The sequence below is a fragment of the Leuciscus leuciscus genome (genome assembly GCF_965113295.1).
Source record: "Leuciscus leuciscus genome assembly, chromosome: 17".
Taxonomy (NCBI): domain Eukaryota; kingdom Metazoa; phylum Chordata; class Actinopteri; order Cypriniformes; family Leuciscidae; genus Leuciscus; species Leuciscus leuciscus.
This window is the reverse complement of record NC_138741.1, coordinates 6,775,411-6,802,476: the sequence shown is the minus strand read 5'-3', so window position 1 is coordinate 6,802,476 and position 27,066 is coordinate 6,775,411. Positions and strand designations below refer to the sequence as shown.

The window sequence follows — 27,066 nt, the reverse complement described above, 5'->3', positions numbered from 1 at the left end:
CATGAAAGTATTGTCACATATTGCACAAGCCACTGGATAAAGCATTATAGCATGCTCACTCACAATAAAATACCGATGGATGTGAATGATCTCATGCTCACACAGCACTACAGCACTTCAGATCTCCTTCTAAGTAAACACAAAATATCAAGTAATACAGAAACTTGAAGGAAGCACAAAAGACAAAATAAGATTCTAATCACAGTGTCAGAACTGAGCACACAATGGAGTGGATGACATTGCCACCACTGAACAAAACATCACAAACAGAGGTTAAAGGCGCTCTATGTAATTCTTTTGACTGTACTAAAGCATAAAAATACCATAATGTTCGCAGAGATGTAGGAAACATGCTAAGTTCAAATACTTGTTTCTTTGAGAAACAATCCTACAGCCAGTTATTCTACTTTAAAATGTGCATTCTGTGTCAGAATGTCTGTTTTTGTTTTGGTCTGTGTGATCCCGCCCACTGCCAATTCACCCAATAGTATTTCGACACTCCGGGTTGCCAGTTGATGGAAAACACAGCGATGGAAGCCGGCAAACAAAATGGGTCAGAGATCGCAGATTCTACAAAGCCTAAAAAGCCTTCGCAATAAAAACATTGCAAACATATACATTAGCTGATCAACTTATACTGTAAGGCTCGTCGCTTCCTATTGTCAATTATGCACGTTTTTGTTGCGTGTCCTCAATCTGGCAACCCATGTGAGCGTGGAGTCTGAGAAGGACGGGGCGGGAGAAACAACCCAGTACCCAGTTCGACCGCTAGCAGTCAATATTACAGAGTGCACCTTTAAAACAAGAATTATAACTAGCTGTTTTTATACTTTCATCTTCTGATCTCAAAATCCACGTTTTGTTTTGTATATTTTTAAGGTAAAAGCCTCACACACAAAGCTGAGAGGTCCTATTTAGCTGGTCACATGCAACTGGTACAATAATATGTGAAAAACATCGGAGCCTAAACTGAACAGAACAAGTAAGCCTGAGCTGAAATGTTAGCAAATGCCCTCATTTGGCTTCCCCCCCCCAAAAAACAGACGGTTTTCATATGAAGGATTAAGGTGCTGTGGGTAAGATCTACCCTGCATCTGACACACTACTTACTAGTATTTAAAAAAGCATTATCAATTTTGAAGTCAAAGTTAAATGAAGCGTCGACCCAAATACATGCATGTAGTGGTCCTTTATCCATAAACACTGCATCAAACTCTACCAAAAGCACTACCCTGTTCCTCCAATCTGTTTTATGGACACTACCCTCATCATACATACAAGTATATTTCACATGTTATACCGTAAATATCAGTATTTCTTGTACATTACCATTACAATGACATCAGGACTTTGGTAATTACTTAAAGTAGCTATACTACAATTCTCTGAATTGTTTCACAGCTCTGCCGAAGATGAGAATAAGTGCTACTGCTCCAGCTATACAGAGCCAAGAATGATCTGATGTCTTTACTGACTGGGAATTATTAAATAAAATGTTCCATTTTAAGCTCTATGAACAAGTTAAAGGGGTCATGACATGAGAAATCAAATTTTCCTCGATCTTTTGACATATACGGGCAAAAAAGAAACACTGAAACATTTGTCAAAATATCTTTGAACGGTATTAGAGCAAATTTTCCTTTTGGGTGAACAATTCCTTTAAATCAAAGTATTAAATAAATTGTTTCACAGTTCTGTCAAAGTGCTATTGCTCCAATTGTACAGAATAGCAAAAAGGATATTTTATCAAACTACTTGGCATTGGCAATGAATTTAAGAACACTTAAGAACATCTATACATATTTCAATAGCTGCATGTTTTACTTCAGTTGACTTTCTCTATTAAAGTTTCCTTTTTCTCTCCTGTTTTAAGTTTCTAAAGAGGCTGGCTAACAAGCAGGGAAACATATTCGTCCCTTTGAAATGTAGCACCACTATTTCAAATACGCAACGGCACCTTCGAAAAAAGACCCAATTCAATTTAGATATTTGCTACATACATTTGCATTTTGCTGAAACAGTGCATTTTCTATGAGAGAAAGTTTGTGAACAAACTACAAGCTTAAAGTGGCATAACGTCCGACCTGTGCGACAGGTTTTGTTTTAACATCATCCTCCATTTAGATAATATAACTACATTCATTTTCCTGAATGGTAGATTCAGTTAGAAAACAAGCATGTAACATTACTAACTAGGTTATAGCTCCTCTTTATGTAACCAGCCTGTAATAACAGCTTTATCTATTTAAATTAAAGGGCAGTTTCACCATGTGTTCATTCAAGAGCCAATCTTATTAAAATATTTCACAGATGGACCATAATCACATTTAAGAATCAAATAAGTATCAAATAACTAATCTGCCATCTGTAGTCGGTAACAGTGGAGTCCAAAAGTCACTGGTGGAAAAAATGTAAAATGGCACTAGTGAAAACACGTTTTTCTTTTGAGTTATTCTTGCTGGCTGCATGCAAACACAAACACACAGGGAGACCGGTGTAGTCCGACTCGTAATGAGTCATGAATCAATCAATAATGCTACATTCAGACTTGCAGGCCATTTTTTTTTTTTAAGGAACCACATGGAATCTGATCTTTTTTATTCTGATTTGCTTCCATATGTGGTCCTAAATCAGATACATGTCTGAATTTTTGCAATGCGTCAAATCAGAATTCATCATTCATCACAATTCTGCGCTGATGGGAGTCACTACACAGATTTCACATACCGCTAGTTCTTTAGTCACTCAGTGAATATGGAAGACGGCAGTGAAGTTAGTCAGTGGAGGGACGGTGAGCTGTTACACTCATAAGTATTACGGTGTCAGCTCTATTCAAGCAAAACTTAGAAAAAATACTCAAGAAAAAACGTTGCTCTCTTGCTCCTCATCATCGTCCGTGTCCTCCTTATCGCCTGCACACTAATTCACTGACTTCAGCGGCACATCGCCTTATAAATGAACGCTTGAACGCTTGACTTCAGTCATTTTGTGTTTACTTCAATATGACAGTGTGCTGCGTGCCATCTTTGTTATTGTTCTTTTGCACATGCGGGTCAGTTTAGGATCGTGACAAATGTCAAAAAAATTGGACCTGAGCAATAAATCAGAATTGAGCACTAAGGCTTGGAGTGTGAACGTAGCCTAAGGTTCAGTATGCTTTACTAAATCAACATGTGACCCACTGAACTGCCACTTATCATTACTTTCACTGATGTGCAACTTGAAATCTTTTGTAAAACTTAAATCAACTCACTGGTTGTTAATGACAATGTGTAAATATATTTGCACGTTTTTTGTAATAAATTATACACTAACATTCAAATGTTTGGGGCTGGTATGTTTTTTTTGAGTTTTAAAAAAAAGAGGCCTTACCAAGGTTGCATTTATTTGATATATATATATATATATATATATATATAAAGCAATATTGTTAAATGTTATTACCATTTGTAATGTATTTTATTCCTGTGATGCAAACCTGAATCTTCAGTATCAGTGTCACATGATCCTTCAGAACAGTCACTTTTGATCAATTTCATGTATCCTTGCTAAATAAAAGTATTAATTTCTTTAAAAACAATCTTACCCCAGACTTTTGACTGGTAGTGTATTTTAATAAACCAAAAAAAAAGAGAGAAGATTCTGAATCCCAGATATTCAATGTGGTCTCAGACCTTTGGACCCCACTGAATAATTGTTAATACATTCAACATATTCACTTCGATATTATTTACATGTACACTCATTGCTAAGCTCCGCCCCTGTCCCTAAACCTCATACCCATCTGACCTCCTCTGCTGGGACCAGCTGTCGTAACCCAGTCTCCCAGCAGAACCTTCCAACAGTTCCCATCCAGACTGACCAAGCAACTGCTGCTCTTCATCCGGCTCAAGATGGTCTCCTGAAGACCTGAAGCCAAACAGCAAAATAAGTTGGACAGGTGCTCAGTTAAAAAAGTCACAATTAAAGAAATTTAAAAAAGAAAAGATAATAACACATTGACTGCTTTTTCTGATCCCATTAAACCAATATAGTTTGCAACGTTTTGAACAATCAAGGTCTTTGTCAGGCAATAGGAACAACACATATCAAGGGATTTCATATTCACATATATAATAAACACACACCAGATAAAACTAAACAATTATCCAATAAGCAAAAATAAAATATCAAACAATTATTGAAAAGGGAGACATCACCTGACGAAGACCTTGACAAAGCAAATTATTAAAGTTTCATGGGAGCAGATAAAGCAAATACATTTTATTTCTTTTATTTAATTTGTACACACTTTAAGGCTAATTAAATGGAAAAGAACACAGAAGGGTAATTTATGGAAGGGGCAACATGATCTTCTACTGTCTTGATAGGATCACATTAATTAGTTAGAGGGGACGAACTGTCTGCTACAAGCCAAATGAGTCAAATAAGGACATGATTTATAGTGAAGTGCTCTGAATTGTTTTCCGCAGGTAGTTAAGTATAGGAAGTTAACACCTAAAAAAAAAAAAAAATGATAACATCTAAATTAAAGGTGCAGTAAGCGATTTCTGAGAATCATTGTTTAACACTGTTGATATTTGAAATCAACCCAAACAAACACACCCCTCCCTTCATTGCTCCGCCCACAAATTGGATGTCTCTTCATCATAGCAGAAGCGAAGCAAAATAAACAGAGTTGCCAGATTGTTACTGAATTGGGCGGTTTTGCAATCTATTTTGCGGGCAAAAATGGGTTTGGGCGGGTGGATAAAAATTGGGCTGGTTTCGGATCAGTTCGGCGGGTTTTTGTTGCCGAAACACCAGCACTTCAGATCCTTCTTCCTGCGACCCAATGTTCAGCAGGCAGCAGTCTCACTCACTCACACACACACACACACACACACACACACACTACAGTTCTGGCTGACGTGCCCCCTAAACTCACAACAGACACTCCCTCCCACTACCTTCAGTTCACGTCACGTCGCGCCGGCACCACCCGCCCCTCAAACAAACAACACACTCGTGGGGATTTCAAACGTAGCTAGCTGACTGACACTGCGGTTTCATGACAACTCTCTCCGGGTCAGCGGCAGCGCCAACACAGATTTGAATGTTGCTATTTAATTTTGTCAAAATATTTGTTTAATAGACAGACGAAATGGAAGAAGATCGCGTGAGTGTTTGAATCGAGATCACAGTCTTTTAAAGATGAATCGTGCAGCTCTATAACGACACATTTCATCATCTGTTGGAATGAAAGTGGCTAACTTCTGTCAACCTTATCTATAAGCAATTTAATTTGAATTAATATCGGTAATATTCTGTAATAAAAAAATCGATTTTAAAATCGTAAAAAAAAAACGCGATACCTAGGTGAATCGATTTTTTCTCCCAGCCCTAAGAATATGCATGTTTCATGTTGCATTTAAAAAAATAATTGAAATGTTAAAGTGGGTTATTTTTTATGTCCATATATCCACTCAATGTTTTTATGTTACTGAATACTTTTGTTCCAAGCGACTTTTATTGACAATAAACAGACTCATTGATAGCCTAAGTTTATCGCATTATTTTCCGTAACATAAACTTGTAGTTTAATAGTAGAATAGTCTGACTGAAGTCAGTGTAGCCTACTTTTGCGTTCATTTAATTGAATATGGTTTCTAAAATCGGATAGGCTAAGTCGAAAAATGGGTAATTTTAAAGCTTGTTAATGATTTCAATGTGTTTAAATGAGAAACAAGCCCAAAAAAATGTGGGCCTTTTTTTGTGCATTCTCGCGGTTTTTGACAAGGTTTTGGGCTGGAAAACCTTGCTGGCAACCCTGAAAATAAAGCTTCATAAAAAATAAAGCGAAGATGGCGAACGAACGACAAGGAAGAACAAAAAATGAACATACAGTACACAAGAGTATATACAAGCAAGAGTTGGTTGTTAGTCGCCAGCACCTCCAGACAAACAATGACACTCAAAACTGTCGTATAGCTAACATTACAACAACAGCATATCTTGGTTCTGTGAAACAGCAAAACCAATGTTACTCACGTATGGAGCAGGAACAACGCAACCTCTGCATCATGAGAGGACACGCCCCTTACTGCTGATTGGCTACAAGTGTGTTGTGCTGTTCGGTCTGATTCACTTTCAACCGCGTTTCTCAGAAATAGTGTACTGCACCTTTAACTGGTTTTATTCAAGTCAAAAACATTCTTTAATATTACTGAATCAACCTAAATACATTAATTTATACCAACAAAATCCTTTTTAATGGGTTAAATCAAGTAAAAAACAGCTCTTTAAGTTAACAGTAGCAAGTTACCACTTTTTACAGTTAAGCTTAAAAAGTTCAAGTTAAATGGTTACATGAATTACTCATTACTGGGTTAATGTGACTTTTCTTCTAAAAGTGAAAGCAATAATGAAATACCTGCTTTGTGTTATTCTGTGTGGACCGAACTCTGATGGCAGAGGCACCTGAAATAATGAGAAATTAGAGAAATACAATAGAGCTGACATATTTCTGAAATAGAAGTTCATTACTGCAATCCTGAAGTAGGTCATGTCAGGTGATTCATTATCAATGGGAATATCTTTTGTATACCAGTACAGGGTCAATGACTTGATGCTCTGGCATTTAAAATTACCTATGAAATTCATTTAAAAGTAAAAAATAGTGGTGTAACGGTCTAGAGAACTTAAAAAAACTAATGATTTCATTATTAAAACATTGTATATCTTGTAACACTGGCATAGTCTTTTATTATAATTTCTTTTGAAAAGCCATGTAGCAATTTTGTTTTAAAATACTATTATTTAAAATGTTGTGAGGCAAATCACAATGTGATATAACTAACATGAAAACAATAAAAACAGAGGCCCCTGTGTGATTTTTTCTTTGTAAAACCCTTTTTAAAAATACTAATTGAGTCGTGAGATATACAGTGTTATGTTGATGCATATTTTGGTAACATACAGAGTGAGCCGTGCAGTAATGCCTGTGAGGGACGCTCTGATAATACTCCAGTAGTCTCTCGGCCAGGGAAATCCGCCGCAAGAGGCTTTCAATGAACCGTCGCAAACGAACCTTCCCACACATCTCGTGCTGCGCCGCTGCTTCCAGAAACTTCTGGATGGTGACAACTTCCCTGCGATACAGTCAGAGGTAGTTATGAAACATTAGGCTCTCATCACAAAATGTAAAAGGATTAAAGGCGTCCAATCATATTTAATCATTTTCTTCAAAGTCCATAAATGTATTACTGTTTTGTTCTGTTTCTTGCTGCTGCACTTTCAAGAAAAAAAATAAGCCACAGAGTTGAGCACTTTCTCCATTTCATCATCATTTACACCCCCTCATGTCATTCCAACACAAATAAAATAACTTTATTTTATTTGTGAAACACAAAAGAAGAATGTTCTTTATTAGAGGTCAGAGGTCACTCTTCCGCCAGAACTCGACTTGCCAGAAGCCAGTGATTATAGTTTATAAAGTTATAAATATGGATATTTTTCATACAAAAACGCATCGCTTTGCTTCAGAAGGGCTTTATTACCCCCCTGGAGCCATATAGATTACTTTTATGATGGATGGAAGCACTTTTTTTGGGCTTCAAAAATCTAAGGTACAATTCACTCCCATTATAAAGCTTGGGAGAGCCAGGATATTTTTCAATATAACGCCGATTGTGTTTGGCTGAAAGAAGAAAATCATATACACCTAGGATGGCTTGAGGAAGAGTAAATTATGGGATCATTTTAATTTTTGGGTGAACTATCCCTTTAAGGGTATAGGGGGCGATTTTGGACACAGCCTTTGATTAACCATTTATATGGATTTCTAGATGCGTTCATGCCATTCTGACAAGTAAAAAGCCTTTACATTCTCATAATTACAACTTGTAAAGACAAGTTTCAAGACTAAACTTGTACCACCCGACAGGCTGACTGTCATCTCGTAATAGTGGTAATTACGACATGCATCTTGTACAATCTCTTTATGAAAGTTCTAAAGTGTCAAGAGATTTGGGTGAGTAGACTTTCAATGGAGGGACAGAAATCTCTCATGTTTCATTAAAAAGATCTTCATTTGTGTTCCGAAGATGAACAGAATTTGTTGGGTTTGGAACGACATGACGTTGAGTGAATGAGTTAGCGAACTAAGCCTTTAAATCTTTCACTCACTGTTCTCTCCGCTCCAGCTCGTGCTCCGAGATGCTGAGCTGCTGCCTCAGTGTGGCGATCACCATCACAGCGGCGTCTACCTGTCGGCTGAGCGCTCGCTCTCGCTCCAGTACTACCTGTTTCTCCTGGGCCAGGTGATGCGAGTGAGCGCGCTCACACAGGATAGCCGTGTCTGTCTGCGCTAGCTCTGAGCTCAGCCGTAGCAGACGCCGCTCCATGCTGCTATTGGCTGTCCTCATCATCCCCTCCAGCCTCTTCTCCACGGACGCCACCGGAGCCGAGAGGGGTCCAGCACCGGCTGATGCGTCCTCAACGCTGAGGCTCCTCTCGGGGGGCGTGAGCTTTTGCTCAGAGGGATGCTGGGATGGAGCTTGGTCAGCAGCGAATGTGTGTTTGCGCTCTCCTCTCGTAGTGGAGTTAGTATTGGTGCCGGCATCACGTACTTTATGCATGTCGGAATTGGAGATTTTGCAGCCTTCCATTCGGTCTGTGTTACATAAATCCCTTGTGGATAGTTGGCTGATGTCATGCTTAGTGTGGAACGGGTGGCTGTATTCAAGGTGAGCTCTGAGGGAAGAAAGACTGTGGAAACGTTGGTGCTCTCCACATCGCGGGCAGCGGAAAGGAAGTTGAGGAGGGACCCCGGCTCCACACGCCTGACCGTTCTTCACAAACAGCGCTGTGTTGCGTGTGCACACTTTCTGCTGCATGACACAGATAACCTATCAACAAAAAAATATTACAAATTTGTGCATCCAAGTTCTTCGATGTAAAAATATCTTACAGCAGAAATGGCAAAGTTGGCCTGCGATAACCTGTGATTTTGACCCACCATATCACAACAGGGGGGGGTTTACATGTCTTTGAAGCATATCTTAATTTCTAATGAATCTTTTTGTTTTAACTTTTTAGTTTTAATCATCTCAAATTTAATATAACATTGTTCGATGTAACGCAACTTTTACGTTTGTCCCACGGCACTCCTGTATGAATTTTGGTCCTTCTTAGTAAAAATGTTGGGTTACACTTTATTTAAAGGTGTCATTGTACAGTGTAATTAAATATTTAAGTACTGAATAATATTAAGCAACTACATGTACTTACTATAGGGATAGTGTAGGATTAGGATTTGGTTGAAGGTTAGTTGCATGTAATTATGCATAATTTACTGTTATAACAAGGACACTGTAAAATAAAGTGTTAACACATTTTTTTCATTTCTGCCAAGGACAACCATTTTTCTACCTTAGTAATAGACAAATATATCAGGCAGGCTGATTAATCTGTCTAAATTTGTCAATGCACATTAAATTTGCATATAATACAAACTGCATGAATCTGAATTGAAAAAATAATTTGGAACAGTAGCTTTCATTTTATAAGTGGATTAATTAGGTCAACACTATTGGGATGTCACAAAATGTCACCATGCATTAAATGAACTGTATCGTTTTTTCCTAGGAATTTTATTTTATTTTATTTTTTGTAGCCCAGATATTAAAGTATGTGCTTACACAGAAAGTGACTTTAAAAATAAAGCTAAACTGGAAATATGTGACAACTTGCCCCGGCGGTATTATCGGTATTTTATCGGCCACCATGAGCTCTTTTTAGATATCGGCATGGACTATTGAAAACCCCATATCGGTCGATAACTATGGTGTGTATCCCTCGCTGTCTAACTGGTCATTTTTATTAGATCAAGCTTTTCTCAAAGCCTAACATAGACCGAATATATGACAGTATCATTAGAATAAAATAAAATAAATGATCATATCAACACTTGAACCACTTGTCACATCTAGGCTGTGTGCTAGATATTCATTCAGAATATAACATGACAATTTCCATCCATTATTACTATTTAATTATGTTCTTAATTTCAGCATATCCATGGTTTAAATAGGTTAATGTAAAGCTTTGGCAAATCAAATGCATGCACATCGGTGGTGAGATGCATTTGCAAATGTTTTAATGCTTTACTTATATGCTTAAATCAACCGAAGATCATGCCATAATTGTTTCTATACTTACATTAAACTACCACAGACATATTTGTGAAAATCTTCTTAAGCAAGCAGGAGGAGATCTACTGGGCAGAGTCTGACTGACATTTTCTATAACACCACAAGCATGCGATCATACCTTGATGAACGAGCTCCAGTGGGATTGTGTATTGTAAGCTTTGATCAAACTGTTGCTCCTTCGGGTTATCTGTTGCTTGATATTTCAGTCCGAACCCCACTGGTAACCCTCTGTGATTGAGATACAGTAAAAGCGATATCTAGGTGTATGAAGTCATCTGGGTCAAGAATGAGCGTGACAGCAGCGACAGAGGTGACATTGATTTCTTTTCATATGACGCTGAATGCAGTTTTCGTGTGCAAAATGTCATCGCATTAGGTGTAAAATTACAGTCGCTGTAAAAAGATCACTGACTGAAAAGATTTCGGTCAGAACATTCAGGGTTCATTAGAATGCAGTGCGGCAGACCGTCAGGTCAATCTATTTAAAGACAGACGGGGGAGAAGAGCACAAAATCACAGCATTAACACAAACCCACGTTATTTGATAATTTGCATAAACTAGTTTAAAATGTAGTATACCTCACATATCAGTATGAAATTCGCAAAATGTAAGAATAAAATCGACTTATTTAAGCACACCTATTTAGTTTTTTCGATACCCCAACCTTTCACAGTTTAAAAATGGTATCGCCCAACTGCTGTATAGGCAACAGCGAGCTTTGAAATAAGCTGATTGGTCGATTCACGCTTGTGTAATCCGTTGGTTTGTTGTGCGGAGAGAGGCTTGTCTTGAGGAAGAGGCCAGTATGGATCCACCGCGGGATATTCAACATTTTAAACGAAATATTGCCACTCGATCCACGGTATCATCGTGTTCCTCTCTCGCCATGGAGATCAAGAGAAAGAAAATAAGAGAAAGCATGTTTTTTCAAAATGAGGTGAGTCTGTTATGCTGGAATTCACGTTGTGGTTTTTCATGTCTGTTATTAATTATTCAAGACTAACCGGTACATTCAATAATTTTCTCAGGCCAAAGACAGACATATGAAGCGATGCACAAACGTGCATAACACGCAGCAGATAATAGAAGACATGAATTTGTTGTTCATAACTTCTAAGAAACTAAAGGTAGTTGTGTATGAGGAGAGTTCGGTCATGTTTCATTCATATTCTATCTAACGTTAGTTACCATATTATGTGTTGGAATCCTCCAATGGACCAAATTAGTGAATTTTTTTTGTCTAAAACATCATCACACAGCTCTAAAATTAGTCGATGTTTAGATTGTTTTGCGTCTTTTTGTCCAACTAACGCTACTAGTCTTCACCACCTGCTTGCCATCCGATTCGTGGACAAATCGTTTCATGTGAATCGAATCTTTTAGTTTGTTTTGCGGTTTTTGATTCCGACTCGAAAGTCCAATTAGCCATGAGCCGAGGCGAGACTATTAATAAACAAACCAAAATTAAAGGGATATGTTAGTTCAACCAAAAAAAATCTGTCGTTTATTCACCCATATGTTGCTCCAAACCTGTATGAATTTCTTTCTTCTGCTGAACACAAAAGAATAGCCTATATTTTGAAGAATATCGATAACAGTTGACGGACGCCATTGACTTCATAGTTTGGGGGAAAAAAATATTATGTAAGTCAAAGTAGTCCAACAACTGTTTGGTTACCTATATTCTTCAAAATATCTTGTGTGTTCAGCAGAAGAAAAATAAATTAATTCAGGTTCGGAACAACTTAAGTGATGACAGAAATTTCATTTTTGGGTGTTGATTGAACTATCTCTTCAAAACCAGTGTCCCCCTCCATATGCTTTATTGAAACATAATAATATCATGCCATGGTCAATGTGATTATGGTTGGACTAAATCATTATTTAATCTAAGTTTTAAAAGAACCGATTCACCAAAAAATAACTCCCACTTCCTCTACTTTCACTCACTTTCATTGATCCATGTGCCATTGTCTGTTCTAAAAGACCTGCTTTCCCCTAAAGTAGGATGAGCTCCTCTTCTCATCCAGCTATTTTTATGTTACTTCACTGGCTCATTCCCATTCATTGGTGTCCAGACCATTGATCCCCAATGCCCATATTCTTCCTCTTGTCTGAATTTGTTTTACCCAGAACTCTTTTGAGAGCACTTGTCCATTAAATTTCTCCTGATGAATTTTACCCTTCACAATAGGACCGTGATATTCAGGAGAAATTGGAGTTTGAGATGCGAATGAGAGCCGGGGCTTACAAGATTCTGGTTGCCAGCACTAAAAAAGAGCAGGTGTTGGACGCTTCCAGGAGTCTGTTAACCTGTAATGCCAGAATTAAAGCCTACATGAGTGAAGCCCAGAGGAGGAAAGGGCACCAGGACATCAGAAGGTTAGAACAGCAGCTGTATTGCTGGGAGTAGTTAGTGGAAACTTTATTTTTAATGTAAATGATCAAACATGCATATAAATAATATACTTTTTTTTTTTTTTAGATCCTCAGTCTCTCAGGATCAAATCCCTTGTAAGGGAAAGGTAGCCATATCTGGTAAAGGAATCAACTTTTCTTTTTTCATATAACCCCGTTTGTTATTTTGTAGTAAAAATGTCTTTCTTTCATTCATGTTTTTTTCCTTTACTTATCCAGGCCTGCGAATTCCATTGTTTTGGAAAGATTCAGAACACTTTAACAGCAAAGGGAGTGAGTGACAGTATAACATTTATAATGATTTATTATTTTAAAAAATCCACGTCTTTGCTAATGTTATGAATATAATGCAAATATATGCTTTTTTGATTTTTATTAATTGAATGGTTTAGCTTACACACACACTTCTGAAGGATCATGTGACAGTGAAGACTGGAGTAATGAAAAAAAAAATGCAGCTTTGGTATTTTTAATATAATAAAAGGGAAAACTGCTTGTAATTGTAAAATTTCACAATATTGCTGTTTGTACTATAATTAAAGGAGTAGTTTTTAAATTACCCCATGATTTACTCCCCCCTCAAACCATCCTGGGTGTATATGACTTTCTTCTTTCAGACGGATACAATCGGAGTTATATTAACAAACACCCTGACGCTTCCGAGCTTTATAATGGCAGTGAATTGCGACCATCAGTTTGAAGCTCAAAAAAGTGCATCCATCCATCATAAACGAACTCCAAATGGCTCCGGGGGGGTTAATAAAGGCCTTCTGAAGCAAAGTGATGAGTTTGTGTAAGAAAAATATTCATATATAAGTAACACGTTACAAAGTAAAATTCTAGCTTCCGGCCAAACGGCCATACCCAGTGTACTTGTGTATAATGCCGCGTTCCAGGCAACCTGTAACCCGTGTTTTTCCAACTCGTAACTGGGAGTACATCGTTCCAGGCAACCTGTAACCCGTGTTTTTCCAACTCGTAACTGGGAGTACATCGTTCCAGGCAACCTGTAACCCGTGTTTTTCCAACTCGTAACTGGGAGTACATCGTTCCAGGCAACCTGTAACCCGTGTTTTTCCAACCTTATACCCGTGAAAGTGCACTGGAACGGCAGTCAAACCCGTGACTTCCCACCCGTGAACTCGTACTAGATCGATGTACTCCCAGTTACGAGTTGGAAAAACACGGGTTACAGGTTGCCTGGAACGCGGCATAAAGCGCAACTTGTGACGTCGGAAGTAGCGTAGTGCGTCATGGCGCAGTGTAAATATCAGCTGTACGTTGCATTTCTCGCATAAGTTGTGCTTTACACTTAAGTGCAATCCGTATGTTCGTTTGGCTGGAAGCTAATTATTTTTTAAATCCCCGGAGCCGTTTGGAGTTTGTTTATGATTGATGGATGCACGCACTTTTTTGAGCTTCAAACTGATGGTTGCAATTCACTCCCATTATAAAGCTCGGAATCGTCAGGGTGTTTATTAATATAACTCCGATTGTATTCGTCTGGAAGAAAGTCAACTACACCTAAGATGGCTTGAGGGTGAGTATATCATGGGGTAATTTTCATTTTAAAGTGAACTACTCCTTTAAGTAAATGCCGCTTTGGAGAGCATAAGAGAGTTCTTTCAAAAACACGTAAAATCTTAACAACCCCAAACTTTTGAACAGTTGTGTGTATAATATATGTATATTTTTAGAAATCTCTTCATATAGTCATTTATCCTGATGCCATGCGAATCTGAACCCAACAGATGCACAGCGGGTGGCAGTCTTTTGTTTGATAAAGATTGGCTCAGAGATTTTTGACACTGAAATGGTGATTGCAGACCCCTCAATGACCGATATTTGCTTTGAAGGTGTCAAAAATTTGTAAGTTCTCATCTTTCCATATTGCACTCTTCAGCCATTTAAGAAATATGTGAAAATTATGTTCTTGTTTAAAAGAAAGAGAACTGCAGTCTGTAGAGTTCTAAGCTCAATTTCAATCATTTTAACAGCTCTGAAGCGAAGCCGGACTTTGAACTTACATTTGAGCTGTATAGCTGTGGACTGGAGGAGGAACAAACCTTTGTCAACACTCCAAAAAAACTGGCTAGGAAGCTGCGCTTGTCTTTTGGCAGATCTTCAGCCAGGAAACTCTGCCCTCTCCTGGATGGAGGAGACCCAGACACTTTCCTCCAGTCCAACCCAATACCATTGTATGCAAGCATGGATATAATGTCCATTTCCTTACAATTAATATCATTTCTATTGTTGTACTAGAGAAATTCATGTAAAAAAAAAAAACACCAAACATTTTTTTGTGTGTGTCAGAGGTGCACAGTACTCATTGTTGGCGTACACCACACTGGGCTTGGAGCAGGCAGAGGGATCTTTCCAGTCTCATTCTCTTATAATCATGCAGAATGGTAAGAACAAACAACCCACATTTGAATAATTGACCAGCATAGTGGTTCTGATTGACCTCCTGCCATTGGTCTGTCAGTGGAGGCTTCATCATGGCTGCCGCTGTATGGAAACCTGTGCTGTCAGCTGGTGGCACAACCTGACTGCATGACACACGACATGATGAGCAGTTACCTGAGCCAACAGGCAAGACATCAACTGGTGTTTTTCTAGTAAAGATTCATGTCAACATTTGTAAATGGAATGAAATGTGTAAAATCAACATTTTGTTTATCCATTTAGCTAAGCATTGAGGGTTTGCAACGCCGCTGTAAGTTATATTGTATGCTGAAGGCTGGACAGATTTCATGCTATTACTCTCCTGAAGAGATTCAAGCAAAAGTGGAGCCCAGCCTCATTATTCCCATAAACCAGGTAAGAAACATTTCTAAAATGGCCTTTTTTCCCCCATTAAAACCTGAGAATGCAACACTTTGTTTTTTAGGAAGGAATGTATAAGATAAAGTGTTCTACAGTGTTTGAGGTCACCACAAAATACAAATTCCTGGTTTTGTGCATGATTTGATATATTTCCAAAAGAAAAGGGTTGCGTTTAAAAAAAGACAAAAAAATAAGGATTAGTTCCCCCAAAAATGAAAAACTTGAAATCAATTACTCACTCTCATGTTGTTCCAAACCTGTAAGACTTTCGTTCATCTTTGGAACACAACTACCATTTTGTTGCTTAAAAAAATTCATAAAGGGAACTTAAAACTAATCCATCAATTGAGCAGTTTCGTCCAAATTTTCTGAAGACTCGATCGCTTTAAATGATGAACAGATTGAATTTATTCTTTTATTCACATATTATCATTGATCAGCGAACATAAACAGAAGCTCATCCATACTTGCTTGATGCACGAGAACAAACCTCTTTCGTTCTTGCAGAAGCTCAAACGTGCTGCGTAACATGAGAATGAACCTCATTGGCTCTTGCTGAAGCTCAAACGTGCTGAGTAACACGAGAATGAACCTCATTGGCTCTTGCTGAAGCTCAAACGTGCTGCGTAACATGAGAATGAACCTCATTGGTTCTTGCAGAAGCTCAAACGTGCTGCGTAACACGAGAATGAACCTCATTGGCTCTTGCAGAAGCTCAAACGTGCTGCGTAACATGAGAATGAACCTCATTGGCTCTTGCTGAAGCTCAAACGTGCTGCGTAACATGAGAATGAACCTCATTGGCTCTTGCTGAAGCTCAAACGTGCTGCGTAACACGAGAATGAACCTCATCGCTTCTCGCACGTCAAGCGTACGTGCTCGAGATATTATCCGTTTTAATATCAGCTGATATAATAATTGGCTATATGGCTACACTGCTATATGCCGCCTTTCTAATCTAATAAGCTTGTAGTTAACACAGTAATTTAATTGCGGTTACAGCAATAATAGCAAATGACTGACAAAGCTTTACCATTTGGGATACATTGAAGAACCATCATAAAATATGTAGTATAATGTTTGTGTGTGTGTTTATGCAGGAGACCCGTATTCGTGTAGAAAAGGACCACCAGAGGACTGGCTGTAAACTCAACCTGATAAACCCGGGAAATGGAGACTCCGTCAGTCATGTGTTCATTACTGATACTCCTGACATCTTACAGGAGTGGCTGGATGCCCTCTGGCAGCACATTTATGACCAGGGTCAGTTCAACAAGCGCCTGTCAGAATTCAAAGCAAAATTATTTTACTATAGTTTGTATGCGTTAACAATTATTACCAACTTATTCTTAGGTCAGTGGCTACATGCATGTGACAAGCTCATGGAAATTGAGGTTTTGTCACCACGGAAACCCCCACTCTTTCTTACGAAGCAAGCTGACTCTGTTTATAATGATCTGAGTGAGTAATCAAGGACATATGTATCATTTTATAATATAATATAAGAGTGACTTGTTCTGCTTTTGTTAGAATAATTTATGAGGAACGAGGAACTTCCTGTTATTTCTGTGTTAATTATTATTTGGTTAATGTATTCTTTTTAGGCATCGGTTCCCCTGGGAAATTTGAGAGCTTGACTGACATAATTCACAATAAGATTGAGGAAACTGATGGGCGCTTTCTCATTGGTCAGGAGGAGGACACAGAGCCGCCTCATTGGGCAGCGCTGTTTGAAGGATCCCGGCCAATGGTAGTACAAAAAACGGTTCTGTCACCAGGTAAAGAAAGCAATCAGTCTATTACGAGTCCCGTCACGGGCAGCAAAAAGAAGAGGAGAGCTCCTCCACCCCCTCCGGATAAATTACCCTTTACCAGCGTCTTATCCAATCAGGAGAAAGAGAACTGTAAGGGGGCGAGGCCTCGGACAGGGCGACCCTCGCTGGATGCTAAATTCTCTGCCATCATTCAGCAGTTGCAGAAGAGTCACGCATCAACACGCAAAAACGCCCCTCTTGGACAGATCGAGCCCTGTCAGCACCCTTGTGTCCAGCAAAAAAGAGATGACGAGTCAGATATACCAGAGAATCCTGGGAAAGAGTACAGTCAGGTCCCTCAGCCACCTGTGCCGGCCCCCAGGAACAAACTGAGGATGTCATTCAGAGAGAAGAGGAACCCAAAGGCCTGGTGAATTAATGAGGCATGAGGCATCTCTTTGATTAATGATCTGTTATGGAAAGATGAAACGCCCTTGGACTCATAAGGAGATAAACTCCCTCTCACCCTTTTCTTGATCCATATCAAGGGTCAGGAGAATGTAGAGGAGAATGCTGGGAGTGAATGTCAATGTATACTTATGCCTCTTGTTTGTTCTAGCTTGAACAAACAACTATAATCTGAAAAAAGTTGTAACTTTTCGTAATCCATTTTAATCGCATTTTAAATAACGGTCCTGTAGTTGAAACTTTCCCTTTCAAGACTAAATGATGCCCCAATTCGTTTCAAATCAAATCTTGATTTACTGTTAAAAGTAGGTTGTGTATCATGTTTTTTTTTAATACTAGTTGTCTGTAATAACCACTCATATGATGTAACCACTACAACTAAGCACTTTAAGGTTTTGGCCCGCTGCAGTTTAACAGTTTTCTTCTTTCATATCACAGAATAATGTCATGGTACGATAGGAAATTTTGTTTGTGGTATAAAAACGGGTGCATGTTTTCTGCTGCTTCTTTTTTTATTAGTTTTTTTTTATCAGTAGGTTAAAGGAACACGTCGACTTTTTGGGACTTTAGCTTATTCACCGTATCCCCCAGAGTTAGATATGTCCATACATACCCTTCTCATCTCCGTGCGTGCCGTAACTCTGTCTGACGCACCCACCGCTAGCCTAGCTTAGCACAAAGACTGGAGGTAACCGGCTCCAGCTAGCATACTGCTCCCAATAAGTGGCAAAATAACGCCAACATTTTCCTATTTACATGTTGTGATCTGTATTTGTAGTCACAGCGTGTACAAATAACAAGGTCACATGAGACACAGCCATCTTCTAATCATAGATAATTTAGTCATCTAAAAACATAACGGAACATTTACAGCAGCCTGTCTGTACTATCGATTGGATGGCCGTATCCTTCAGCACACATTTCATGGTCCGTGTAGCAAATTCCATTTTTTCAAAATAGTCGTCCTCAGTGAAATGTTCTGAGCAAACGCGATAGTCCTTGATGATGTCTACAGGTGTGTTTAGAGCAAGTAGCCATGGATTCATCAGGTCAGCGTTTTTGGTTGGAATTCTATGAAACATCATGGTATTACCTCGTCTCCCCTGTTTATTGTCGCAGCTCTTTACAATACAGCGAACACCCATGATTGTAAACTATGCATCTAGTAATTGCTGACTCTATTACTCCAACTCTGAGCGAACTCTCTGCTCCTCACCACGGGGCTTCTCAGGGGCTGCGAGCAAATCACTCTGAGAATATAGTTCCCAGTATGTATACGGTTAGAAGATGGCTGTGTCTCATGTGACCTTGTTATTTGTACACACGCTGTGACTATACAAATCACAACATGTGAATAGGAAAATGTTGGCGTTATTTTGTCACTTATTGGGAGCAGTATGCTAGCTGGAGCCGTTTACCTCCAGTCTTTGTGCTAAGCTAGGCTAGCAGTGATCGCGTCAGACAGAGTTACGGCACGCACGGAGATGAGAAGAGTATGTATAGACTTATCTAACTCTGGGGGATACGGTGAATAAGCTAAAGTCCCAAAAAGTCGGCGTGTTCCTTTAAGATGCAGCAAGAACTGGATATTTTTTGGACTTAATGATTTTATACTTTTGTATAAATTTTTTCATGTTAGACACTAAGGGTTTAATCTTCATACTGTTGTGTTGAATCAAGTAGTTTAAATAGTTTAAAATGTTTTTTATAAAGTCTGAGCACTATGGAACACTATGTAGGTTATAGTGTGTATGAAAATGTCTTGTTGAGGTACATTTGTGATTTTGTTTAATATCTTTGTTCCATTTCTGTACACATCTGAATGTTTAAGTAGCTCACAATGCATTCCACTAAATGTTGTTGTAGATTTTTCAAGATGATTCTTGATGTTATGGTATTTTTGTGCAATACATTGTTTCTGTAGAATGAAACTGTTCTTTTTCAGTTGTTTTAGAGTAATTCACTCTTCATCAGGCATTACTTTTTTTTTTTTTTTTTTGGGCATCAATGTAAATGGAAAAGATATTAGCGTAATTCTGCTCAAATGAAATAGAACAACATTAAAAAGTTGTACTAAACTGATTTATTCTGTTGTCCTCATTTAGTATGTGTGCCAGTGCAATACAGAGAAAACACTGTTACTGTGTAGTGTTTTGGTTAAAAATATTTCAGTATGGAAAGAAATCATGCAATCATTCTGATAAATTTACACACTCAAAACAGTGTTCACTTAACCGTAAAAATGCTTTTCATAACATCATCCCGAATTCTTTCGTAACTCCAGCCAAAGCTAAAAAAAAGAAGCTATTTAAAATATAGAAAGCGTGCTTTATGCCAAGTATTACTATATATTTTTATACTATGCCTAGATGTTTTACAATATCAATTGCTTCTACTTTTTTTATATTGTAATAGTCATGAGGCATCAGAAAACTCGCCTGTGGTTCTGACCAGCACCATTTTTTTTAGGTGATTGCTCCAAGGCCCCATGAATGTGTTGCTCCAAATTGCGTTCCAACTCCTGCCAGTGCTGTTCCTCAAGAACCTGCTGCTTGTATCATTAAATGGAGAAAGATTTTCTGTTATTGTGGCAAAATTTGTGGCATCTGGATTGTATTTTAGTCTCGTCTCACCTTTTTGAGGGAGGTCTTCACTGTGAGTTGAAGCACCTGTTCATTTTTCTTCACACTGTTTTTTTCAGTCTTTCTCTTCTGTCTTTCCTGTTGTTTTTGCTCCAGAGTCTTCTGTAGGGCCAGAACTCTCTCATCTCTGCTGACAGCCTCCCGCAGTTCACTTCTCATCCTTTTCTCTTCTTGACTGAAAACAGAAATCCTTTAGTCCCTCTTTTCCACATATTTAACTCAACATAATATATCCATTTGTATAATTACTGTGGGGTCCAAATGTCTGAGACCACTAGGGAAAACACATTTGCATTTTTCTAATTTAATGAATTTTTTTCATTATAAGTTATATTGGCAGCGTAACAAGTGAAAAGTTAGATACAAATTTCTTTGTATTTGGTGTCCCCCCCCCCCCTCACTCAAGCTGGCATGAACTCTGTATGCTTGTGCTAACCCTGAAAGGGCAAAGGACCTAATACAGAGCCTTGTGGCACACCATAGTTTACCATTGTAAGACTGATTACATAAACTTCTAAGATTAGTCTTAGTCATCACACTTTTCTTTCTTTTCTTGACTATTTCAAGTCGGTTACATAAAAAGGTAGATCGGGCTAATTTCATCCTGAAGAGTAAGACTGATTGACCCCTTGATAAATTTACTGATTTAATTAGTGACCTAGAAATAGTGCAAAATCTTCCATGTTTATTATCATTCTCATCTTCTTTTAATTTTTTTACAGGTTTAAATAGAAAACACAAACATTTTTAATGTCTGAAATGTTCTTTTAGACCCGACTGTAGGTTGAAGCAGGGACAGGTGTGATTGGACAGGTGTGTTACCTGCGAGAAGCAGCATGTTCTGCCAGACTTCTGCGTAGAGCGATATTGTCCAGCTGTTCTAGTAGTAGCTGCTCTTTGAGTTGTTTCTCCTGAAAGATCCGCTGTCTTCTGTCCTCCAGCTCACACTGTTCTGACTCTCTCAGGAGTGCCAAACGCTCCCGCAGCTCCGCCAGAGACATCTCACACATCAAATCATGACCTGCGGTCTGAGTAACATAGCAAAACAATGGTTAGATCATAATTATGCATACATTCTTTTTCATCCCCATAGGCAGCTATATAAAACTTCTGACTGGTAGTGTATATCATTTAAATGTAACAAGACAATACACTAACCTCAGTGTTATCCACAAAGTTTTGTCTAACCAGAGAGACTGTCTCAAAAGCACGGATCTGACGGATGAGCTCCATCTTCCTGCTTAGCTCGGCCTGAGCTTCTTCCAGAGCTTGGCTTAGGAGTTCCCGGCTCTGCTCCGAGACTTCCTTAACTGCTCCGGAGAGAAACAGTGTTTCATCGTCATTTCATGCCTTGTGAAAATATTATGCCAAACGTATCATCCACGATCTTTGTACCTATCCGTTGTTTGATTTCTTGTAGCTTAGCTTTGGCGGCTTTGGAGTTCTTGTGACCGTCAGCCACTTGTTGCACCAGCTCTCTCATTTCCTTTTCGTCCTTCAGACGTTTCTCTGCATACTTGCGCATGAGGTGTTCAGTCTGAACCAATCACACATTACATCATCATAAACACAATTCAGACTGAGTCATGTATTGCTGCAAACACTGATGTTTGTTATGAGATCACCTCCTCTTTAGTCTGCTGAGCTTTATGGTGGTTACGCTCCAAGACCCGTTCTCGTGCAAGAACGGCCTCTTCATGGCTGATCCGTCCCTCCAGTCTTCGGCGCTCCAGTTCAGCAAGTTCCTCCTGTAGATCCTTCTCCTTCATCTCCTTCTGCCACTGCAGGTACGCAGATGGCACGCTTGCACCCTGTGACAATCGCTCGAATCTGAACACCCAAATACAACACGCAAGGACTTTTCTTAGACCACAGTGGAAAACATCTCAATGACTCTAATGATTGAGCTTGAAGTGTTAGTTTACCCAAAAATCTCACATCTATCTCATGATTCTCATTGAAGTCACCCTAAAAGAGCCAAAAATGCAGTCCACATGACTCAAGAACCAATGCTGTTTGCACCTATTGATGTTAGACTTAGTGCATTGCGTTTTCATGCACCATATTTAAATATATGCCAAAGAGATTTGATAGATTTTCGAACTTCACTTTGTTCCTTGCTCAAAACTGTTGATAATCTCAGAAGACTTGGCATGGGTCAAACTATATTTATATTTATTATCCCATCAACCAGAACATTTATCTCCCATTCATATATACATCAAATTTGGTCAAAATATTTGAGATCAGACATTACAAATGTTTTCATTAAAAGTTATATGAGCACCATAACAATAGGTGAAAATGTAAATTGAAAAAATAACAGGTAATTTGTTTTAATTACAGCAGCACTCAAGCTAGCATGAACTATAAGTTTGTGCAAAATCATTTTAAAAGGTCAAAGGACTTATTACAGAGCCTTGCAGCACACCATTGTTCCCTTAACCAAGGGAAGTGGTGATTTGAACCAGCAAAGAAGCTGTTTTATACAAATGAGTCAATGCCACAAATCTACCTATTTGATAACTGACATAGAAATAGTGCAACATTTTAAATATTTCTTATACATTTTATGTTATATAGAAAGTTTAAGGTGCTTTTTGTCATTTTTGAAATTAAACAACATCCATTGACATTCACTGTCATTATATGGAAAAGAGAAGCATGAACACAACAGTTTTGGAAATATGTGAGTAAACAGTAAATGATGACAGATTTGTTTTTTGGAGAATTATTCATTTAATATGCTATTAGTTGCTTTTCAATGCTTTGGAATAATGGCTAATAATTAGTCCAAATAAATTTAGAATTCATTTGTGTAATTGCGCAGAGAAAATAACTAAATCTGATTACCATTGAGAAGTTATGTGACTTTACCTTTGTAACTCTTCTTCCAGTTGACGATTATATAAAGCTCCCTCTCGCAGTATGGCTGTTGTGTTCAGTCTGACAGGTAAGCTGTTTGTCTGTGCCATTGTAAATAAATATACATTCACTATTTAACTGCACAAAGATACTCAGTAGTAGAAAATAAGTTCAAAAGCATGTGTCAGTAAACTTTTTTATTACCTTTTTGGTGGCAGGGCTCCCAGAAGTATAAAGCTGGTCAAATTTGAGTACTGCATCATTGCTTTGAAGAATCTTGGATATTACGTTCTATTCATCAGAAAATATTTTTTTAAATGTATTAGCTTTCAAATTCTGTGATGATGTTAAAGAAAAAACATAGTTGATGAATTCAGCTGTGCTGTAAGACACTAACTTGAGTTTTCTCAGACTTCTGTGGGTTTGCACAGCTGAATTGCTGAGAGTTTGCTTCATTCAGGACTTTCTAATGGATTAAATGAGGAACACCATGAGGTAAAGTCTGAACACAAAGTAAATAATGATAAACAAAATTAAAAGCAGTTTCCCAGTATGTCTCTGTTTGGGCTTACTAAAGCTTTTTGTCGGTTCCTCTGCCTCATCTCATCCAGAATCTCTGGTTCCTTTGGAGATCTGTGAGTTGTGACTGGTACCTGGGGGAGGAAATGCCACAATCAGCATTATTTTACAATCTAAAGTGAACAATGTCTGGATGTCATAACGCAGTAGTTCTCAGACTTTTTTACTCAAAGGCCACTCCTCCCCCTATTTAGGCTCAAATATTTCTGGTATTTCTGCTGTAATTATGACAAAGTTGTAAATCAGAAAGTTTCAGAAACTGTATGTTTTTTGTTTTGTTTTTAGTTATTGATTTAATAGTTACTGATAGTTTGTGTTTTTTTAGCATTTTAATTTAGATTAGAGTTAGATTATTTATAGGTTATTTTAATATATTAATAATAATCTTTTTAATTGAAATACTCAAAGTCATCCTGCGACCCCCTTGGAAATGTTATCCAACAACCAATGCAATAATAAAATGATGATTGAATGAAAGGAGTTGATATATTTTTTATAATATATGTTAAAAATGACTGATTCATAAAACACATACTCCATTATTTCAAGTATTTATTTTTATACTTGCCGGCTTGGACTTGTCCTGCTGTGGAATGACTTCAGGAGCAGGGAGCGGTCGAGCTTTGGGCCGGGTCAGATCGAATTCCCTGGGTTCTGTGTTTTTCCTGGGAGACTTTTTCGGCAGATTTCCTCTGCCCATTTTTCTGGCAAGCTGATCCAGCAGCACCTCGATCTCACTGCACCATCTAAGAAGAAGAATAAAGAATTAACCATCAATAAATAACAGAACTAAACGTGCAAACGCTGTCTGGTTTAGAGCAGGATATATTAGTATCATGTTCTGGCATCACTGGGCCACACCTCTTCAACCCTCCAGCGATGGTGGATAGAATTCATACTCTCATTAAAAATGTAATGATTCCTTACAACATCCACCTAACTAATATAACTAATTCATTTAATGACTTACAAACACTTTTCACAATTCAGTAATGGGATACATTTCTTTAGTGATTTCATTTTTAAAGCATTCCTAAATGCAACACCATCGGCTAACAGTATCAAGTGTGCATATGCATCATAATGTGATGTACAGCTCTTTTCCTGTTATTATTATTATTATTATTATCATTTTACCTCAGTAGTGGGGTGATCCAGTTATTATCTACAACGGCAGCATCATAGATGTGACTCCATTCCCTCTGGATATGTGTTGTGAGGTTGCTGACGTTAAAGAAAAAACTCAGGAACTGAGGGACCGGACAGGGCATTTGCACCATAACAGAGACGGAAAGCAAATTGATGAGAAAATATATAATACAATGTTGAAATACTTTAGTTATATAAGTCAATTCCACTGTAATGCAAATGTTTAATAGCTCAAAATCTTATTCTTAAATCTCATTATGTATGTGCTTTGCTTACTTTGTGCATTTTTGAGATGTCTAGAGACTTGATAATTCTACTGAAATGCTCCAGGCCAAGATCATCGAGATGGAACATGGCAAGATAACAGACAACTGATAAAACCAAAGAAGATATGTTACCTTTTTGAATGTCTGACATTAAAGGGTTAGTTCACCCAAAAATGAAAATTCTGTCAGGAATTACTCACCCTCATGTTGTTCCAACCCCGTAAGACCTTCGTTCATCTTCGGAACACAAATTAAGATATTTTTGATTAAATCTGAGAGCTGTCTCACTTCTCCATAGGCTTCTAAGACACAATAACTTGCTGGCCCAGAAAATGCATTAAAGAGATCGTTAATATAGTCCAAGTGACTCCAGTGGCTCAATCTTAAGTTTATAAAGCGACGAGAATACTTTTTGTGTGCAAAAAAACACAAAAATAACTACTTTATTCCACTATTTATTTCCTTCTCTCTGGGCCTCGAGTTTTTTCACGTAGTGTAACTGCGTAGCGCGTCTGTGTTGTACGTTACACACATGACCAGCGTCGGCCAATAGTGAGCCTATGTGTGACGTACAACACAGACGCGCTGCGCTAAAACACTACGTGAAATAACTCGAGGCCCAGAGGGAAGGAAATAAATAGTGGAATAAAGTCTTTATTTTTGTGGTTTTTTTGCGCACAAAAAGTATTCTCGTCGCTTTATAAACTTAAGATTGAGCCACTGGAGTCACTTGGACTATATTAACGATCTCTTTAATGCATTTTCTGGGCCAGCAAGTTATAGTGTCTTAGAAGCCTATGGAGGAGTAATCCAGCTCTCCGATTTAATCAAAAATATCTTAATTTGTGTTCCGAAGATGAACGAAGGTCTTACGGGGTTGGAACAACATGAGGGTGAGTAATTACTGACAGAATTTTCATTTTTGGGTGAACTAACCCTTTAAGTAAGTTAACAGTATACATTTAGCAAAAAGAAATAGCAAGTAATATTAACCATAATATAGCAAGATTAACAGTAGTTTGAGCTTGGAAATTACAGTATATTTGTAACGTACTAAGTTACATCAACAAAATACACGTACCAATGAACAGGTTTCGGTCCACTCTGAATAGAATTTGTCCATGGTGCATGTAAAAGATGTTGACCACAACATCCAAAAGCTTTTTACGCATGATACATCCATACAAAGTATCAATAATAAACTTTTGGTCTGCAGAGGAATGATTCTAAAAGACATAAGACATGAAAATATGATGGTTTGTCTCTAATGAAAATGCTCATTATGTTAAACACATGGAGATATGTATGGAGGAAAATAGACATATTTTGTGTAACGTTACCTTAAGATCCTTGGCAGCATCCTGTGTAAAATTGTCAATGCATTGTTTGTCTTCTTGAAACTCGTCCAGGAGCCTTGTTACTTCGCTGACAAGTTCCCTGTAGTTCTTCATCCTCGCTGGATTTCTCAGCCAAACTAAATATACTTGCGGACCAATAGACAGCGGTTAATAATGCGGATACTTTTTTCACGTAGTTTATCTGATTCAGATTATTGGAGCATCTTAATCAAATTGATCAGAATATAACAACAATTCTATATTGAACCATATAGGTTTACATGTGTGATAATATCCAATGAAAAATATCTACCTGGCAACGACAGTGTTTTTCGTTGCCTGGAAACAGCGAGGCGGTCCGACTTTTCCTGAGAGGACGTCATTCTCCAGCGCTATTCCCTTTGTTCTCTTTTGTCCCCAAAAAATTAACATTTAGTGAAAAATATAATATTTATCAAAATAATAGCATTTTGGTACCTTAAAGTGACTTACAAAAATAAATAAAAAGTTAAACAAAATGTGTGCAAAATAAAAAGAATGTAGACAATTATATTTTCCCTTTTATTTG

At 38.0% G+C, this 27,066-nt stretch overlaps 3 protein-coding genes across 4 annotated transcripts; 1 reads left to right on the top strand and 2 right to left on the bottom strand.

The window, feature by feature from the left end:
* Positions 1 to 3,395: 3,395 nt before the first annotated feature.
* Positions 3,396 to 10,627, bottom strand: LOC309479051 (protein ZNF365-like). The gene is made up of 5 exons (XM_082142892.1): positions 10,312 to 10,627; positions 8,167 to 8,888; positions 6,959 to 7,130; positions 6,413 to 6,459; positions 3,396 to 3,909 (listed from the first exon to the last, which is right to left on the bottom strand). The coding sequence occupies exons 2-5, from the start codon at positions 8,874 to 8,876 to the stop codon at positions 3,768 to 3,770; spliced, it is 1,071 nt and encodes a 356-aa protein (XP_081999018.1). The 5' UTR covers positions 8,877 to 8,888; positions 10,312 to 10,627; the 3' UTR covers positions 3,396 to 3,767.
* Positions 10,628 to 10,925: 298 nt separating this feature from the next.
* Positions 10,926 to 19,742, top strand: rtkn2 (rhotekin 2). Its single transcript, XM_082143783.1, has 12 exons — positions 10,926 to 11,131; positions 12,389 to 12,576; positions 12,680 to 12,732; positions 12,832 to 12,885; positions 14,364 to 14,481; positions 14,610 to 14,810; positions 14,926 to 15,020; positions 15,098 to 15,204; positions 15,301 to 15,432; positions 16,539 to 16,701; positions 16,792 to 16,899; positions 17,043 to 19,742. The coding sequence occupies exons 1-12, from the start codon at positions 11,000 to 11,002 to the stop codon at positions 17,624 to 17,626; spliced, it is 1,935 nt and encodes a 644-aa protein (XP_081999909.1). The 5' UTR covers positions 10,926 to 10,999; the 3' UTR covers positions 17,627 to 19,742.
* Positions 19,721 to 26,991, bottom strand: cfap99 (cilia and flagella associated protein 99). Of its 2 annotated transcripts, none has more exons than XM_082143771.1 (17): positions 26,812 to 26,991; positions 26,502 to 26,644; positions 26,243 to 26,387; positions 25,172 to 25,266; positions 24,884 to 24,996; positions 24,315 to 24,492; positions 23,740 to 23,820; positions 23,565 to 23,633; positions 23,372 to 23,458; positions 23,180 to 23,268; positions 21,928 to 22,132; positions 21,698 to 21,839; positions 21,461 to 21,612; positions 21,125 to 21,330; positions 20,294 to 20,477; positions 20,100 to 20,211; positions 19,721 to 19,775 (listed from the first exon to the last, which is right to left on the bottom strand). In XM_082143771.1, exons 1-17 carry the CDS (start codon positions 26,879 to 26,881, stop codon positions 19,762 to 19,764), a joined length of 2,085 nt encoding a protein of 694 aa, XP_081999897.1. In that variant the 5' UTR covers positions 26,882 to 26,991; the 3' UTR covers positions 19,721 to 19,761. The 2 variants fall into 2 exon arrangements, with proteins under 2 accessions (XP_081999897.1, XP_081999898.1); XM_082143772.1 differs by having other exon boundaries at positions 20,100 to 20,208; positions 26,812 to 26,978.
* Between the last annotated feature and the right edge of the window lie 75 nt (positions 26,992 to 27,066).